This window comes from Anolis carolinensis, chromosome 4, assembly GCF_035594765.1.
Source record: "Anolis carolinensis isolate JA03-04 chromosome 4, rAnoCar3.1.pri, whole genome shotgun sequence".
Lineage (NCBI taxonomy): Eukaryota > Metazoa > Chordata > Lepidosauria > Squamata > Dactyloidae > Anolis > Anolis carolinensis.
The window spans coordinates 41,141,822-41,160,762 of record NC_085844.1 but is presented as its reverse complement, the minus strand read 5'-3'; the positions used below and the strand labels follow the sequence as shown (position 1 = coordinate 41,160,762).

At 39.0% G+C, this 18,941-nt stretch overlaps 1 protein-coding gene across 3 annotated transcripts in view; it reads left to right on the top strand.

The window, feature by feature from the left end:
• sulf1 (sulfatase 1) overlaps positions 1-17,705 on the top strand; it is a 118,212-nt gene extending 100,507 nt beyond the window's left edge. For 2 of the 3 annotated variants that reach the window (XM_062980280.1, XM_062980279.1), the window contains 7 exons: positions 187-283; positions 1,297-1,391; positions 2,679-2,744; positions 3,361-3,533; positions 4,329-4,471; positions 9,634-9,757; positions 15,150-17,705. In XM_062980280.1, coding sequence (XP_062836350.1) covers positions 187-283; positions 1,297-1,391; positions 2,679-2,744; positions 3,361-3,533; positions 4,329-4,471; positions 9,634-9,757; positions 15,150-15,946 — 1,495 coding nt within the window. In that variant the 3' untranslated portion in view covers positions 15,947-17,705. Of the gene's footprint in view, positions 1-186; positions 284-1,296; positions 1,392-2,678; positions 2,745-3,360; positions 3,534-4,328; positions 4,472-9,633; positions 9,758-10,994; positions 11,029-15,149 lie in introns of all 3 variants that reach the window. The other variant, XM_062980281.1, reaches the window with a different exon arrangement.
• The last annotated feature ends 1,236 nt before the right edge of the window (positions 17,706-18,941 follow it).

The following is an 18,941-nucleotide window of genomic DNA, read 5'->3' as shown; positions in this document are numbered from 1 at the left end:
TATCGATCTTTTGACTCTGTTTCCCCTCTGACAAGGATTTAAAAGACTTGCCTCAGTTGCTTATGAAGAGATGCTAAAATTATAATAGTGCGTGTTATTTTTACCTTGTTACCAATATTCATTGGAATTTAGGGTGAGGTTGCCAAAGATATCTCAAATATATCGCTTCTGTTTTCTCTTTTATAGGTGCTTTATTCTTCCAAATGATTCTATTCACTGTGAGAGGGAACTTTACCAGTCAGCCCGAGCTTGGAAAGACCACAAAGCCTACATTGACAAAGAGGTAAAAATTATCTCAAGCATCTGTACTGGAACCTTACCACAATCTAAAAAAAATGTATCAAGTAAAAGCTTACAACATGACACTGGACATTTAGCTTCAAGCTACTGCTTACCCATAGAGACACTTGCTGTGTTCAGGTGTAATACTTAATCATAATAGAAAGTTACATGAATGGGCTTGCTAAATAATCTTGTAGTCCCCTAAAGACTGAAAGAACAAAGTTGGTAGGATAAGCTTTCGTGGACTAAATCTACATCTTCAGATGCATGGAGTAAAGTGCCTAGGACTGGGCTGTGGCACAGGCTGGATAGCAAGCCAGCTGCAACAAATCACTCTGACCAAGAGGTCATGAGTTCGAGGCCAGCCCGTGCCTGCGTCTTGTCTCTGTTCTATGTTATGGCATTGAATGTTTGCCTTTATGTGTGCAATGTGATCCGCCCTGAGTCCCCTTCGGGGTGAGAAGGGCGGAATATAAATGCTGTAAATAAATAAAGAGGAGTAAACCTTTATAGTCAAATTGTATGTGTGAATAACCGTAGACATGCAAAACCTGTGAGTATGATGAGGAGGTGACAAGTTAGGTTTTAGCAATGGCCAGACAGGAGGGACATACGTAGATAATCATATGAATAGTGGAAAGAGTTATTAGAATGTAGTGTGATGCCGAAAGGGAGATGTGATAACTGTCCAAGAAGGTCCTCATTGTATACATTAATTTAAAAGTCAGAATCATAGTAGATTCAACTCCCAATGACTTATAAAACTAAGCCATGGCGTTTGATCTTGGAGAAATATTTTTCTTAGTTTCAGTTCACCTTTTTCAAAGTGAATACCAGAGTATATTTTATTGTGGTGGCTTCCTACAATATGGATTAAAAGCTGCAGAATATTTTAAAAGCATGTTAGCAAAATCATAATGTTATTATAATTAGCATTCCAGTAGCAAAATAAGTTCATAGTGATACTTTATCACTGACAAAATCACTATCATGGAATATATTCCTGCTGTATAGATTGAGGCTCTTCAAGATAAAATCAAAAAACTAAGGGAAGTGAGAGGACATCTGAAAAGAAGAAAACCTGATGACTGTGACTGTAGCAAAGGGAGGTATGTAATATTATTTTTCTCTATTAAATAAATCTATTCAGAAAAGAATGTACATGGAGAAACTGATTGAAACAGTGTATATGAGTCCAACTCACATAAGTTAAGTCAGGTTTGTGATTAAGAATAGCTGTAGCTTAAGGTATTGGCATTTTTGCCAAACTGTGGGTATATGACAATCTGATTCAGCCTTCTTTCTATAGTGCTTGTACTGAACAGGGTATAACTGTGAAACTCTAATGCAAAGGCGGACGATATTCGCCCCTGCCACCCACCCACTCCCATTGCTTCCCTACCAAAAATGATTGGAATATGGTTGGACGCCAAATACTGTCCTATGTTCTCATCGATGTTCTGTGGTTAATTTTATCATGTTTCAGAGAACTTTGTGTTGCTTTAGGGCAGGGAGTGGCTTTGTTGCTCTAGGAAATCTCCCAGAACACAGCTTTTGTTTGAGTTTATTAGGGGTGAAGACTCTTGTAGGTCTAAAATGCCTTGTGGGATGGGAAGAACATGGAAAATTGGTCTTTAAGGGCATTTGGGAGGAAAGTAATTTCAATAGAAATTGAATTCAGTTAGCCACAAAAACAGCCTATTGACCTCTTTCCCCATCACTACATGATGTTCTCTGGAGCAAGCGTTCTATTTATTTAGTATATTTATATACTGCCTTTCTCACTCTTAGAGGGACTCAAGGTGGTTTACAACATATTAATGACAAGAATTTAATGCCAACATACATATAATAAACATCATACTAACTAGACACAGACATATAACTATAAATTAAAATAATTAAAAGCAATAAAATCTAGGCATATACAACATTTAAAACTAAGACAAAGCATTAAAAACATCCTAATATAAAAGTTAAAATCACATGATCACATTTACCCAAGAAAGCTAACAAAGAGGCAATAAAGTGTGATGTTGAATTTTGGCCACTGTGTACAAAAGTAATTTGTGTTTCTGAAATTAATTTGAATTTTGTGAGATCATTCCTTTAAAAAACACACACCATATTTTGGACTATTGCTCATTGCTATCATGTGTATTTCAATATCTATTATATCATGATTTTTAAAATTGGCTGCTACAGAGCTGCTTGACTAAGCAGTAATCTGAATTCATTGACAGAACAAAATCAGATATAATGTAATTAAGCATTTGTAATGCCAGATGTTTTATAAGTTTCATTCAACTGCAATTCTGTACAAATGATGACAGCTATATTTTTGTCTTGTTCCATTTTTTTCAGAACCTTTTTTAATCATGATATTTCTCTTACAGCTATTACAGCAAAGAAAAAGGAGTAAAGGGTCAAGAAAAATTGAAAACAAGTCTTCATCCATTCAAGTAAGCCTCCCTCTCGCCCTCCCCCTCTAATCCAACATGTCATCATGGGATGCTATTATAAACAGAAGTATCTGTTGACATGCCATTTAATGATGTGGAACATAGGGACAAACTTGCCCAATTTCAAAATTCAAAAGTTTGGCTTTTAGTTCCTGTTGGTAATATCTCAAACTGATGGACAGAAAATTATTATGTTTAAAAATTGTGCCAAAACAATGTAGCTGTCTTGAATATTTTGCACTTTAAATTGAGTTGGCGGGGAATTGCTTGATGCTCCAGTTCAGGCAACAAAGTATCTTGGACCCCTTCCACACAGCTGAATAAAATCCCACATCTGCTTTGAACTGGAATATATGGAAGTGTGGACACAGATAATCCAAGTCAAAGCAGATATTGTGGGATTTTCTGCCTTGATATTCTGGGTAAGATGGCTGTGTGGAAAGGCCCTGGGTCTATGCAGGTAAGAAATGCAATAAACAAAAGGTAGCATCTGAATCCAACCCTGAAAGGCTCCAGTTTTTCTTCGAAGCATTGGCTAGGACTGATGACAACCATATTGAGATGAAAAGTATTTTAGTTATATCCTGACTTACTATGTATTCTTGAATTTGACTAGGGAAGCTGCACAAGAGGTAGATGGGAAGCTTCAGCTATTCAAAGAGAACCGTCGGAGAAAGAAAGAAAGGAAAGGGAAGAAGCGCCAGAAGAAAGGAGATGAATGCAGCCTTCCTGGACTCACTTGCTTTACCCATGATAACAACCACTGGCAGACTGCACCATTCTGGAACTGTGAGAACTGTTTTCTAGCAGATGCATGTTCATGGGAATCGGGTTGTGGGGAGTAGGAGGACTTTAGATCCATTGCTTTTGGATCAGAGCTAAAAAGAATTTTTCAGCCAAATATGTCAGGCAAAGTAAAAAGATACCAAAGCCAAAAAAAAGGGGGGGGCAGAATTCTATATATGGATAGGTGGCCATTTGCTTATTTCTTTTTGTCCTCAAGTAGTGTTGTGGCTTTGGGGGACATGAAGTGCTGTCTGTAGAAGTAAAGCAGTGCAACACCATTTTAACTGTCAGGCTCAATGCTATGAAATCCTAAGAATTGCAGTTTGCACCAGCATTCTTTGGCAGAGAAGGCAAAAGATCTTGTAAAATTCCATAATTCCATAGGATTGGATCCAGGCAGCTAAATTGGTGTCAAACTGCATTAATTCTACAGTGTACAGTGATTTTCTTTATCAGGGGACTTACAAGGGTAGCCCTCTAAGGTGTCTTCTGGGATGAAAGTGGCCCTTTGATCCCCAGCAGTTGTCCACATCTGTTTTTAAGAGATGTCCATAATCAGAAAGAAATTTCTTCCAGCAATTTAAGGTTTACTTCTTGTATGTGTTTAGATGTCTTGTTCTTTATTAAAACTGCAAAATTTCAATTTTTGGAAAAGGAATGTTGCTACCACCACCACCACTCCTGCTGCTACTACTAATCATAATAAAAATTTCCTTGATGTAACCTCCTCTATTGTTTCCAATCTAACACATGCGTAAGCTTAGAAAATTATGAATATGTTTTACCCTTTTCCAACAGTGGGATCATTTTGTGCTTGTACAAGCTCAAACAACAACACTTACTGGTGTTTGAGAACAGTAAATGAAACACACAACTTTCTCTTCTGTGAGTTTGCCACGGGATTTCTGGAGTATTTTGACATGAACACTGACCCTTACCAGGTAAGTGTGTATCTGCTTTACACAATTTAGAAAGTCTGCAAGATCATTGGATTCCTGTATGATTATTGCATTGTGCTATGTCCTCCTTTCATTCCATGTAACACTAAAGACCACACACATGGGATTCAAGGGTAGATGTCATATATAGGAGTCAGTTTTGGGTCCAAAGCTTAGTTTCAACAAGCAGGTCATTTGGCAGAGAGTGCTGATGGCCTTTGGAGGAAGATGCTGGCAGAATCCTGACCTTCTTTCTGGACCACTGTTTTCATTTACCTCACAACATGTCCTGGAGCCCCTAACTAGTTTGATGTCATCATTGTATTGGAGAGTACTCTACTATCACCAGTGCTGGAAGTTAAACAGCCAATTCAACCAGCTTCTGTACATGGAATACGGGCAGGGCAGCATTTTGCCTGCCACTTCTGGCAACATAATGTCTTGACCTGACCTGGTTAGTAAGAGGGCTGTTTCTTGTGCCTTCTGATAAAAACCCAGGGACAGCTCTAAGTGGGTTATATTTTTGAGCAATATACCCAGATGCTTCAATTCTTGATTCTGTGTACATGTGTGAGTAAATTGCAACTCTTCTTTTCCAATGCCAAATTGTGATTGCTGGGAACTATTATTACCTGCATGGATGTTTGAGAGAGAAATGTTGAGAACTGGATAATTTGGTTTGATCTGCCACATTCATTGGGGTTCAGTTCTGGGACCTGCCACAGACATGAAAAACAGGCCTTATATTAATAAATGGCACCAATGTGAACATGTGCTTTCAGCATGTCCATATTCACTCTACTGCCATAGATTAATTTGGGATGGAATGATCTGAGGTCACTGGAAAGCCGCAAGTTCAGTGGTCCGCTGTAGTGTATGCTTTTACCTCTCTGTACAGGTTGGAACACAGCAATCATTTAGCCCAGAATGGGCACCCGGGACAGCCCAATTTTCACCTCCTAAACAGCCTGCACTGATGTTTTGACAGTAATAGTTTCAGAAGTTACCGGGTGATCTGATTAATTTTGAGGTTGATTTGGCAGATCGTGAGTGACTCCATTATTCCAAAGGGTGTTTGCAGAGGGATGTCATCTGGCCCGATTAGCTTCAAAGACTCATTTGATAAAGAGATGGGACTTCTCAGTGGCTGCTCCTAGACTATGAAACCCCCGACTCCCAGAGATGGTTCAGTTGGCCCCCTCTCTGATGTCTTTTCACATGCAGGCAAAGATCCTTTTATTGAAAAAAAACCTTCAGATGTGTTGTCGATGTTTAATGATTTTTAAAAATTTAGTACAGGTATTTCCAACGATTCCTAAGCCAGTTGGCAATCAACTCATTTTTAAATTCCCATAGAGGTGGGCAAAATGGCCAGTTTCCCCATGTGATGTTAATCCCTGTTGCCTGCTTGTAAATAAAACAATGACGCTGTGTGTGGGAGGAGCCAAAAAGCCCATTTCCCTAGATCGCCAATGCAGAGGCTTAGGGAAAGATCAGGGTTAATTTTGAATTTAACCCTGGGGGAGGGGAACAACAGCCTGGCGAACACTATATTACCCACGACCACAGGGAACCGCCGAAAGGCTAAACGGAGGGCTGCACAAACACAGCAAGGACCAAGTACAGAGAGCACAATAATCCCAAATAAACAGTTCGAGGGGAGGTCACAGGGGCTTACATGTCTTTACACTAATGCTCAGAGCATGGGAAATAAGCAAGACGAACTCCAACTCCTAGCACAGCACCACACATACGATGTCATAGGCATCACTGAAACCTGGTGGGATGACTCCCATCACTGGAATTTAACCATTGAGGGCTATAACCTCTTTCACAGAAATAGAACAAAGGGGAGAGGAGGGGGAGTAGCTTTATATGTCAAAAACAGTTACGTTGCAGAAGAAATGCAAGACTGTAATCCGGGAAACCAGCTTGAAAGCATCTGGATAAGAATCAAGGGAACAGGGACTCAAAAAGATCTTGTCGTGGGTGTCTACTACAGACTTCCGAGTCAGGATGAAGGACTTGATGAAGCCTTCTGTCAACAGCTGACCAAACAGGCACAAAGAAGAGATATAGTAGTTATGGGCGATTTCAATTATCCCGATATCTGCTGGAAAACAAACTCAGCCAAGAGTACAAAGTCCAACAAATTCCTCACTTGCCTTGCAGATAATTTTATGGTCCAGAAGGTAGAAGAGGCAACAAGGGGATCAGCAACTCTTGATCTAATCTTAACAAATGTGGAAGACCTGATCAATACAGTTGAAGTGGTTGGATCCTTAGGGGCAAGTGACCATGTGCTCCTGCAGTTTGCAATACAAAGGAATGCTGAAACTAAGACAAGTCAAACACGCATTCTGGACTTTAAGAGAGCTGACTTCCAAAAAATGAAGGAATTACTGAGCGGCATTCCATGGACGCCGATATTAAAAAACAAGGGAGTTAAGGATGGATGGGAGTTTTTCAAAAGTGAAATACTCAAGGCGCAAATGCAAACAGTGCCAACAAAGAAGAAAAATAAGACAAGTGCAAAGAAGCCAGAATGGATGTCCAAAGAACTTCTAACTGAGCTAAAGCTCAAAAGTGACATGCACAAGAAGTGGAAAAGGGGAGAAATCACCAAAGAAGAATTCAAACGTATAGCCAACACCTGTAGGGAAAAGGTTCGCAAGGCTAAAGCGCAAAATGAGCTCAGGCTTGCCAGGGACATAAAAAACAACAAAAAAGGCTTTTTTGCTTACGTTGGTAGAAAAAGGAAGAAAAAGGAGGCGATAGGGCCATTGCAAGGAGAAGATGGGGTGATGGCGACAGGGGACAGGGAAAAGGCAGAACTACTTAATGCCTTCTTTGCCTCGGTCTTCTCAGAAAAAGAAAGCCATCTTCAACCTCAGCAACACGGAATGGACGAAGGATTGGGGGGAATCCAACCCCAAATAGGGAAACAAGTTGTCCAGGAACACTTGGCCTCTCTAAACGAATTCAAGTCCCCAGGGCCAGATCAGCTACACCCTAGAGTACTGAAGGAACTAGCGGAAGTTATTTCAGAACCACTGGCAATTATCTTCGAGAGTTCTTGGAGAACGGGAGAAGTCCCAGCAGATTGGAGGAGGGCGAATGTGGTCCCTATCTTCAAGAAGGGAAAAAAGAATGACCCAAACAATTACCGTCCGGTCAGCCTCACATCAATACCAGGCAAAATTCTGGAAAAGATCATTAAGGAAGTGGTCTGCGAACACTTAGAAACAAATGCGGTCATTGCTAATAGTCAACACGGATTTACCAAAAACAAGTCATGCCAGACTAATCTGATCTCTTTTTTCGATAGAGTTACGAGTTGGGTCGATACAGGGAATGCTGTGGATGTAGCGTACCTGGATTTCAGTAAGGCCTTCGACAAAGTCCCCCACGACCTTCTGGCAAACAAACTAGTAAAATGTGGGCTAGACAAAACTACCGTTAGGTGGATCTGTAATTGGCTAAGCGAACGAACCCAAAGGGTGCTCACCAATGCGTCGTCTTCATCATGGAAAGAAGTGACAAGTGGAGTGCCGCAGGGCTCCGTCCTGGGCCCGGTTCTGTTCAACATCTTTATTAACGACTTAGACGAAGGGTTAGAAGGCACGATCATCAAGTTTGCAGACGACACAAAACTGGGAGGGATAGCTAACACTCCAGAAGACAGGAGCAGAATTCAAAACGATCTTGACAGACTAGAGAGATGGGCCAAAACTAACAAAATGAAGTTCAACAGGGACAAATGCAAGATACTTCACTTCGGCAGAAAAAATGGAAATCAAAGATACAGAATGGGGGACGTCTAGATTGACAGCAGTGTGTGCGAAAAAGACCTTGGAGTCCTCGTGGACAACAAGTTAAACATGAGCCAACAATGTGATGCGGCTGCTAAAAAAGCCAATGGGATTCTGGCCTGCATCAATAGGGGAATAGCGTCTAGATCCAGGGAAGTTATGCTCCCCCTCTATTCTGCCTTGGTCAGACCACACCTGGAATACTGTGTCCAATTTTGGGCACCACAGTTGAAGGGAGATGTTGACAAGCTGGAAAGCGTCCAGAGGAGGGCGACTAAAATGATTAAGGGTCTGGAGAACAAGCCCTATGAGGAGCGGCTTAAAGAGCTGGCCATGTTTAGCCTGCAGAAGAGAAGGCTGAGAGGAGACATGATAGCCATGTACAAATATGTGAAGGGAAGTCATAGGGAAGAGGGAGCAAGCTTGTTTTCTGCTGCCCTGCAGACTAGGACACGGAACAATGGCTTCAAACTACAGGAAAGGAGATTCCACCTGAACATCAGGAAGAACTTCCTCACTGAGAGAGCTGTTCGACAGTGGAACTCTCTCCCCGGGGCCGTGGTGGAGGCTCCTTCCTTGGAGGCTTTTAAGCAGAGGCTGGATGGCCATCTGTCGGGGGTGCTTTGAATGCGATTTCCTGCTTCTTAGCAGGGGGTTGGACTAGATGGCCCATGTGGTCTCTTCCAACTCTACTATTCTATGATTCTATGATCCAAGGTGATGGTTTTTTAAAAAGATAAATAATCAAAATCCTGGTGGGACAATGGGAAGAAACAAATATCAGTGCAAATGACCCCAGAAAGGTGCTTAACTGTTTCAGTGGAAGGGTCTTGAGTGTCAGCAAGCCCATGGAAAGTGCCACCTTAAGAAAAAGGCCTTAAATCTGCTTCAGTGAAAGTGCCTTGAAGGCAGTGCTGCCTTAATGGATGCCTATTTTAAAAAGTGTTATAGTATCCTTGAAATGGGAGGTGTCATCGCCTGCCCGTGTGATGGGAATTAAGCAGATGGTTGAATTTTAAAAACTGGATACAAGTAGTGGATAGTCTTTCTTCCCTGGATGGTCAAAAGTAGCCAGATTGAGCTGTGGTGAACTCCTGCAGCCAGTAAACAGCCAGGGAGATGGAGTTGTGTGCAGCAAGCCCTCCCCCATGTTTTCTTATGAGCCAAGATCTTGCATAAGAAAATTTTTGATACCTCCTTTTACAAGACATAGAAAAGTAAATATACATTGTCATAACCCCACTTAATCCTGCATGCATCATCATCAAGATGCTGGCCAGTGAGTTCTGCTTCTAACTAGACATGCTTATGATTTATACTAAAAGGTTGTCTTCTTTTTCTTTCTGTGCCCAGTTGACAAATACAGTACACACAGTGGAAAGAGGCACTTTGAATCAACTACACGTACAACTAATGGAGCTACGAAGTTGTCAAGGCTATAAGCAATGCAATCCAAAACCTAAAGGGCTTGACACAGGTAATAAATATTATAAATCTTGTTTTTCCATCCATCATTAATTGTTCAGAAAGTATGACTTGGGTTATGTATAATATTTGCTAAGAAATAATGCCTTGAAATGTATTCAGAATGTGACATTTGGCAAAGGTTTTAGCCAGGAACATATGTATGATGCTTCACTTTGATTTGTATCAATACATAGTATCCAAATAAATGCATAAGAATTGTAAAGCAGCATTTCTATCATTATTCATTAGTTTGTGTGATTCTCCAGGTCATTCCGTAAGGTATAGCTTGTCTTTTTCCCCTGATATAAACAGTCATCCTGAGACAGATGAAGGAGATATTGCCATTGAACAGTTTTCTTCTTCATCAGAAAGTAATGCCAGTTGTTTCTCCAAAACATATCTGAAAATTCAGCTAAGTGCATGCAACTTCAAGCTCAGTCTTCTTTTCCTACTAAAGATTAACCATTCTTCTTTGGGGCTAGTCTGTGACCAATAAATTTTGCAGGTCTCTTCTATCGTCACTCAAAATATTAGTGTAAATTGATACAAAGAATGTGGTGTAGTTAACAGCTTTCAAGACACCACTCAGCCATGCAAACTTCCAATAAATTTTGCTAAAAAAACAACAACCCTGTAGAAGTGTTACCATATGTCAGGGTCAACTTGAACACATGTAACAGCAACAAACTAATTTGAGTAGATATTTCGGCAAATAACAGTTGATTTTCTTATGCATCCCCATCGACCATACTTGTAATGTTGGTGGGACTGAGAGCCTCTCTTGATGATCTCAGAGCCCAGGCTCATTGAGGGTGATGCAGTCTGCCAAAAAGCTATATAAGGCATTATAGATTATAACCAGCTCTTTGAATGTAGTCTGTTCTCTGTTTAATTTTCTGATTGCCCTACCAACAGGTAATGTGCTGATCTTGTATAATCTGAAGCATGTAAATGTTTCAAAATAATGGGTTTTGTTCCTGGGAAATTTGTCTCTTAATTTTTCAGAGATTTGCTTTTTTTACCAATAAATGTTTTCCCTATCTTTTGACTTATCTCGTTCTTTTCCTATTTTAGAAATACTTTAGAACACTTCTTACCAGGTATCTTTGTGGGGCTGCTGCTTTATCTAATTATAACATAATAAATTTCCCTTTAGGGATTAGATGCTCTGCATGGAAACTACATTGTGAATAATTTTACCGAATCTAAACACTAACAAAAGTTACTCTTGTATTTTCCTATATCAGGAAGTAAAGATGGAGGAAGCTATGATCCACACAGGTATCAACACTTTATTATTCTCCTCGACAGCTTCTTTCCAAATAATTGCATGACCTGGTTCATTTTGACTAATGTCTGTATTCTGCCTGTTGCACAGTGCATAGCTTTTGCTGCATGCAAGCGCTAACCATGTCCTTCACCCAGTCATCGGTGGTTACATTTGCCCCTTTGCATTTAACTTTGCCCACATTGAGACTCTAAGATCATTTCACATTAGCTTGCTTTAGGAAATTCACTCATCATCCTTGACCTCGGGTGGAGGGAAGGGAAGATATTCTCTTACTGTACATGTTGGTTGGTTCATTCACATACACACACTCCTCTATAGGCGGTTTGCCATGTTACATTGTGATGGGCAACCTATGGCCCTCCAACTGTTGCTGGACTCCAACTCCCATCATCCCTGACCACTAGCCATGCTGACTGGCACTGATGAGAGCTTGAGTCCCGTAGCATATGGACAGCAACAGGTTCCTTGCCTCCGTCATCTATACATTTACCACGTGTATGAAAGAAGTCTGCATATATGCCACATTCTTTATGTAAGACTCCTCAGCATGATGGGAACCTTGGATGAGGTGTTTTAGCTGTGTATTATTGATTTGTATGTGCAGAGCTTGGAAGTAACACATTTCAAGTTACTATTTGAAGAAATGTGAAGAATAACAGTCTTATCTTTTGAAATAATTTGCCAGCAGTGACCTGCAACACTACCTTTTTTGGTGTAGCTGCTGGGCTTTCTTTGTTAACTTTAAAAACAATGGTATTGAGATGTCATTTGGGATAATTTTTGCAGGAAGCTTTTCTATGTAACAATTATATTTTTGTTCCAAATAAGCATTAACAAAAGCAACACATTAACCACAAACACATTCTTAAAATAATGAATCTTACGCCATTTTTAAAGCTTCTGAGCTCTGCACTAACCAGAAGAGCGCAATCCTGTTTCATCTCCATACATTCAGTACATGCAGGGACAATGTGGTTGATCTTTGGTTGTATTAATTTGTCTGTGATATTAAAATGTTTATTGCTTGTAAAAATGAACTCTCTTTTGTTTACATAATATTTTCTGGCTTCCACTAGTCTGAGCTATAATTAAGTCTGTGGAAAAAAGTGTTCTCACCATCACTGGCAACCAAGCTAACTGAAATGGCAATTTAAATAGACTTTATATTTGCATGTCATTGCTGTCTTTAACTCCCACAGAAAAAAATGTTGCTGTTTATATCTAATTGGGTACTGGCATGCATTGTACCTGTTTCAATGTGACTCAGGAACTAAGGGCCATTTTCATATTAAATACGTTATATAGCTGCTGAATTTGTAAACAAAGTGAAAAATTACACTAAGTAGTATGCCGTCTGAGAGCACCTGATGCCATAGTGTTACATTGAAATTAAGATGTCATGAACCTGATCCATACTTGCATGGAAGACTGTGGAAACCACCTCAGTGAATCTTCAGAAAAGAGCAATGATACCAATTGTCTTTTTTAAAACTTCAGAAGAAAGTTGGGACTAATGAATTCAATATGTGACATGTTCCACTTACACAAGAATATATAGCAGCTTTCTAATATTTAAAATAATACTGGGGGGAAGCATGATAAGATTTTTGGTCTGTAAGATAGAGATGTATAAACAGGCTTTTTAAAAACTAATATCAAGATCTAGTCCTGGAAAGTAGGAGGGAATAATACACCAAAGCATCTTCAGCTCACTTTTCACTTAACAAAAAGGATTCCTTACTGACCTCACACAATTTTCACGAATGTGCTAAATTTAAAAAAATGCTTAATTTTGTTGCCCTCTATCAGCTTCATAGTGGTTGATTTCAAAATAAAATGTTTTCTTCCCTTTGTCATTATCTTTAGCTCATAAGATACTACTATGAAAGAGAGGTGATGATCAACTGACATTCCACCTCTATTTTATGACTGGAGACTATCAAAGAGGCACTATTTTCATTTGTGTCATCTTCTATAATAATTTCTGATGAGACCCTTCCCAGTTTAATCAAGGTCTTCTAAGAAGCCAACTAGATTCCTCTGAGAAGCATATGGCCAGGTTTTGTAGACAATAGGTCTCTTTTCAATGGCCCAGTGCTGGGTGGGCAACTTCAGAGGCTCTGTGCTCAGTTGTTCCTTGCACCGCTTTTCCCCAAGAGTAATTACAAACCTTCTGTTTGTCTTTTTTAAAAACTCTTTACAATTAAGCCATGGGGAGTACAGTGTAAAGTAAGTCAAAATGCATTTATGGGAGGTGTTTAGGGAGCTGCAGAAATACAAAGCAGATGCTACATGGAGCTCACAAACCACATTCCCCATTTCAGCCATACTGGCTCTGAACATGGAGGTTCCATTCATTAGTTATAACATGTCTCTGTCTTGACACTCATGCTAGTCCATCCTCTTCATCAGTGGAGGACCAGTAGACCTGTCCTTCCAGTAGCTGCTTCCAGTTCCTAGAATTTCTAATGAAATTTACTATCTTTTTTGTGTGTGCCCCCCCCCCCCCAAATTGACCAATGAAGACTTTTTCCCTATTCTGACAAACTTTTGCAGACTGGTTGTTTATAAGGAAAAACATTTTTAATGGAGCTGCACTGTTTCTATGTATTTTATGGCTATTTTAAAATTATGCTTTATTTAATTATTTTATTGAGGTTATCTACAAAAAACTAGAAGCTCCTTTTAAATTATTGCTAATGCCACTTTTCAGACATTGCCATTGTCAACATCCACAGAAGTGTTTGCAATAAGCTGGGGTAATCACGGTTGCTTTTCTGTGTAGTTGTTCATATGTGTATCTATTGATTTATTAACATCATTTACAAATCGTTCTTTTCAGATTTATAGCACTGTAGTGTGCTTTGGTTTTAAGACATTATGTTCCTGCAATCTTTTTTTAAATGCAAAATGTATAGTTAAAACACAGCCAGTTGTCATGGCTAGATCCATCAGGCACTAAATAAAGGTTCCTTTTTTGGTTCTAATAAGAAACTCATATTGAATATTTAATTTTGTTGCCTTTGACTGTAACAATACAGTCTTGATGCTGTTGCATTGGAAATTGTTGTTGCAATTGTTGTTGTTATTCATGTGGGAAAAAGTGGAAAGCATCCTGCTCCTGATTCATGGACATGTTAGCCCCCTTTAAGACAAGGTGCAGAGGCCTATTAACTTGTCCTTGCATTCCATCCAAATACCTCCCACCGCCCAGCTGTTGTCAAGTCCTGGGAGGGGTCCCTATCACTATCACTTACCAGTGGGGATAGGAGGGAGGCAGTTAATACTATAAAGATCCAACAACTCCTGTGCAAGGGGAAAAGGTAGGTACTCTGCATTTGAGAAAACGTCTTCATTTTTACCCTACCCCACCCCACCCCCAACTGAACTGAGACCATATCTTTTTTGTTTTTTTGAATCAGACTCTTCCCCAGGTCCCTCCTGCTGGGCAACTTCCAAGTAGTAGGTTGTCATGAAACTGCAGAAGTGGAGCTATGTACTTATTTAGGCGCTTGGCCAATTAACTCCATACATTGGCCAAGGTCCTGTTTTTAATCCAAACTAGAGTATCAGTTTGAATCAGTTGGCTTTGTCTGCACATCAAATTACCATTCAGCCATGTATTCAGTATGTCTATTTTAGCTGAAATCAACCAATCAGAGAGCTGGTTCAATTATAAGCATGATAATGATGATCATGTTGAATATCTTGATATTGTCACATATGTACCTTTCTTTCAATCTGTGGGTTCTGTGGGTCTTTCTGCATCTTACTATAAAATAAAAAAATAGATTTTGCTATTTTCCCATAACAAGTCAAAATACTAACATTATTTTTGTAATGTTTTTATTTTTAATTTACATGTTCATAAAAACAGTGAAACAAATCTTTGTACATGTATATATGCATGAACCATGTTACTTCCTAACATCTATACAATATTCATATTTGGTTATACTCTCCCCTCCTCCCATCCCACCCAAATTAATTTAAACAGGGAATTCGGTATTTTAAATGTTCTGTTCACAGCTGTTGAATGGAAACAGGATAATACAGCAATACATTGAACTTTGGGCTATTATCTGCCATTTCTTTTCTTCTCGTTTGACAGAGGACAGTTATGGCACGGATGGGAAGGCTAAACTGCCAAATTTCACAGAAAATGTCAACTGGCAAGGGCTGGAAGATTTGTACAGTGTGAATGAAAGTTTGTATGAAGCCAGAAATGACTACAGACTTACTCCTGATGACTGGACAAATTACTTGAAGGATGTAGATAGAATCTTTGCACTGCTGAACAGTTATTCTGAGCAAAATGGAAGAGCAAAGACTCCGACTGCTCATCCTAGTTGGTACTTGGATGAATCATCCACACCATTTGCCTTGCTGGAAATGAGCTCTGCTGAATCAGATGAAGGTTCAAGTTGGTTGGCAATCCAAGAGGCACAGGTGATCATGCCAACAGATTTTGGGGCCCTGGCTTTGAGCACAGTTATGTCAAGGCAGGAGAGCCAGCTTGAATCAAGTAATGATATTCCTGCAGGAAAGAGTCCTAATCCACCACACTGGAGTAATTACCAATCCAAAATGCGGCTGGGGACCGAAGAACCAGTTGATTTTGAAATGGATTTCAGTGGGAATGATCTGACAGAGCTGGAGTCCAGACATAGCTTCATTTTACAAACAGCTAGCATTCTTCAGAAAGATTCTGTCCCACACAAGGAATCTGTGGATGACATTTTTGAAGAACAGACTTACCTTCCCATGAACTCACCTGCCAAAGTAATCCATCGGGCTTTAAACACTGTCAGTTTGGAGCCTAAGATGGAGAGGGTGCTAAGAAAAAGGGAATCTTCACAGGTCCTTAATGTAGAAGAAACTGTTTTAACACCCCTCCCCTCAAATTAGATTGTGTACAGATACATATTTCCTTGCTTATTAGTTGACAAACAGAAATAGCCCTGACAACAGATATTCCGATTTTTTAAAATGATTACACCCTTTTAAAGCAGACTGAACTGTATGTTCTACATGCATATGCATAAGCTCTAGCATTCATATATCTAGAAGAGCAAGAATTCTAGTGCTCAAAACAAATGGCTGCATCACACTATATGATACCATGCAATGTGGAATTACGAAGTCACATTACAAATATTTTTATAAAGGCTTCTTCAAATGTGACCTGAGCCATTTCTCTATTCCCATAATGACTTGCCGTAAGTAAATGTTTCAATCCCCTAAGTTTTTTATTAAATAAAATTTTAATTAACAACTTTAACCACTGAAATTTCATACTGTAAGCATAAAATTATATTGCACTTTTTAGAATTGTGTGCCATACCCCTTATTAATTGGATAGTCTTACATGTTCTTGGTTTTGCTAATGGTGTGTAATTTGCAAAACAATAAAATAGGTTGATAGTGAAAGTGGTATAAAGCATAGATTGTGAAAACTAATTATCTGAACATTGAGCAGAAAGTAATGTTTGATTTTAAACCTTTATGCTCAACTTGATTTATGGTAATTTTTCCTCAGATAGTGTTAATTAAAGATTTAATAGAGAAGGGGCAAAATAATTTCCCATTTCAGTGGACAAGAAGTTAAAAAATTATTAAGGCTTTCAATGTTCAGGGGTTTTTTTTTGTTGGAAAGAAAGTTTCATTTCTGATACATAGGGGAAAACCTTGATATGATCAGTAACTACATGAGGTTATTTTTAGACTTATGAAATATGAACTCAAATCCAAAGAACAGGTGCATAATACTCAATATGCAGTGTTCCATGCTACTATATGCACCCAAGCATGGGATGTATTATGAAGATTGCATACTACTTACATTTTTGTCTACACACAGTGCAGTCATGCACCTTGCCTCTATGTCATATAGAATGCTGGATTATTGCTATGCATATTAATGTAGACTTAATATGCATAGCAATGCTTATAGACAGGGAATCTCCTAGACTCCTATGGGATGTATATGTAGAAGGATTTATCTAATTACATCAGAAAAGAAATGAAACAACTCCCTTATATCCCACAGTGCTTAAGTGAACAATTAAATGAGATGGAATGGAACTGCTGAATGGGAAAATAAGGTATAATTATCAAAAAATAAAATAGTTTACAAAAGTATACAAATATAAAATGTTCATTTGGTACAATGTCAACAAAAGTTAATTGCTAGGCTTCACCAAACATGACATGAAAATGTTTGAACAAGAAAACAATGACAAAAGATCTTAACAATGCTATTTCTGATATCTGGTTTATTTGAAAGTATATCTCTTTTGTGTGTTAATTAAGATAACCTATTAACACAGTTTGTTTAAATGACATTTAAAGTTAACCTTTAAAATTTGCAGTTGAGTGACCTATGGTGTTGGGTCTGAATGATTTCCAAGAAAAGCTTGTGATGGGCTCTGTAAATTCTTTAAAATTAACTAGGTGTTTATCATGTATGTATCATGAACCGAATGACAAAACAAACTTATTTATGGGCATGAATGATGCTGTTTGTATATAGATTTTACATTATTAGGCTATAAACTGTGTACATGTAAAATATTCTGCAATACTTTTATAGAACAATTCTGACTTCAGGAAAGTCTAGAAGCAATATTTCATGAAATAAAGAGCTCCTGTACATGTTTCATAGAAATCTGCCAAATCAAATTTTCATGGGGGTCAGGGAAGTGCTTAGTTGAACCAGTTTTTGTCTACTATTTTTGAAGTATTATATTACATTTGAATTATTGTTGGCTGGAATACTGTATGGACTTTACATCCATGTAAAGACCACAATTATGGTGCTGGAAACTGAATTCTAGCATGACCAACCCTCACTTGCAAGGCAGTCACTGGGGCAAACAACAGGTCTGTTACATGTTTGTTGTTCAGAAAGCAGTTGGCCACCATTTCCACCCTCCCCAAAAGCATTCACAGTACAACAAGCAGAAAGCAGTCGTCCTTCACAACAGAGATTACTTGTGTGATGAAGTGGGAATGGCATCCAGCTTCTTCCTAAGCAACAGGGTAATTGGCCCCCATCAATCACAGTAGCAGCTTCCCAGTAGCCAGAGCCTGGTAGACTTTCACAGGGCTACTTTGGGGCTATATGGGATCACGAGTGTGATTCCAAGTTACATGTGTCATATTTTGGGTGTGTAACTCCAGGTTATGCCTTCATAATAGTGATACAGGATCCTGGTCAAAATTTCCAAATAACATAAAGCAGTATGCATGGTAGGAAAAACAAAGCCTATCGGATATTGTTAGCTATAACCCCCTTCTCAACACTAGCTGTATTGCCTAGGTATGCTGGAAGTTGCAGTCCCAACATAAACTGAAAAACAGATTGCTTCTACCCCTGCTCTCCATTTTATGAAAGACCGGGTTTTGTCTCTTGATTAAATTTGTCAGAAACAGATGCTATTTGAAAATGTGATGCATGGTTCTGGATTAGACTGTTCAGAATCCCATTTGAATTTACATAAAGATGCCCTAATGTGGATTAAGCATCATCTGCCAAAAACATGAGCACAAGTTACAATAACTTCAAAACTGCATAAAGTCTTACTAAGAAGTTCTGTGTAATCTTAATAGGAGCCATAGGAACAAGTAGCAACAAAGTTTAAAACAAAACTTTAACCTTGCCGTAGCTCAGCAAAAAAGCAGGCAGGTAAACCTAGATTAGCTTTGAAGCAGTGGTCTTAACAAGGGAAAGGCGTGTCTTACTTTGCACTCATATGTTGCTACTTAATATTGTCACAGAAATACACACCTTTCTTTCAACCCTTATTCTCAAAAAGGTTAAAACTGCCATGTCAGAAATCTTCTGACAGATATTTCTAATCAGCCACTGGATGTCAGTGTAACACTAGGAAACGTCTTTCAT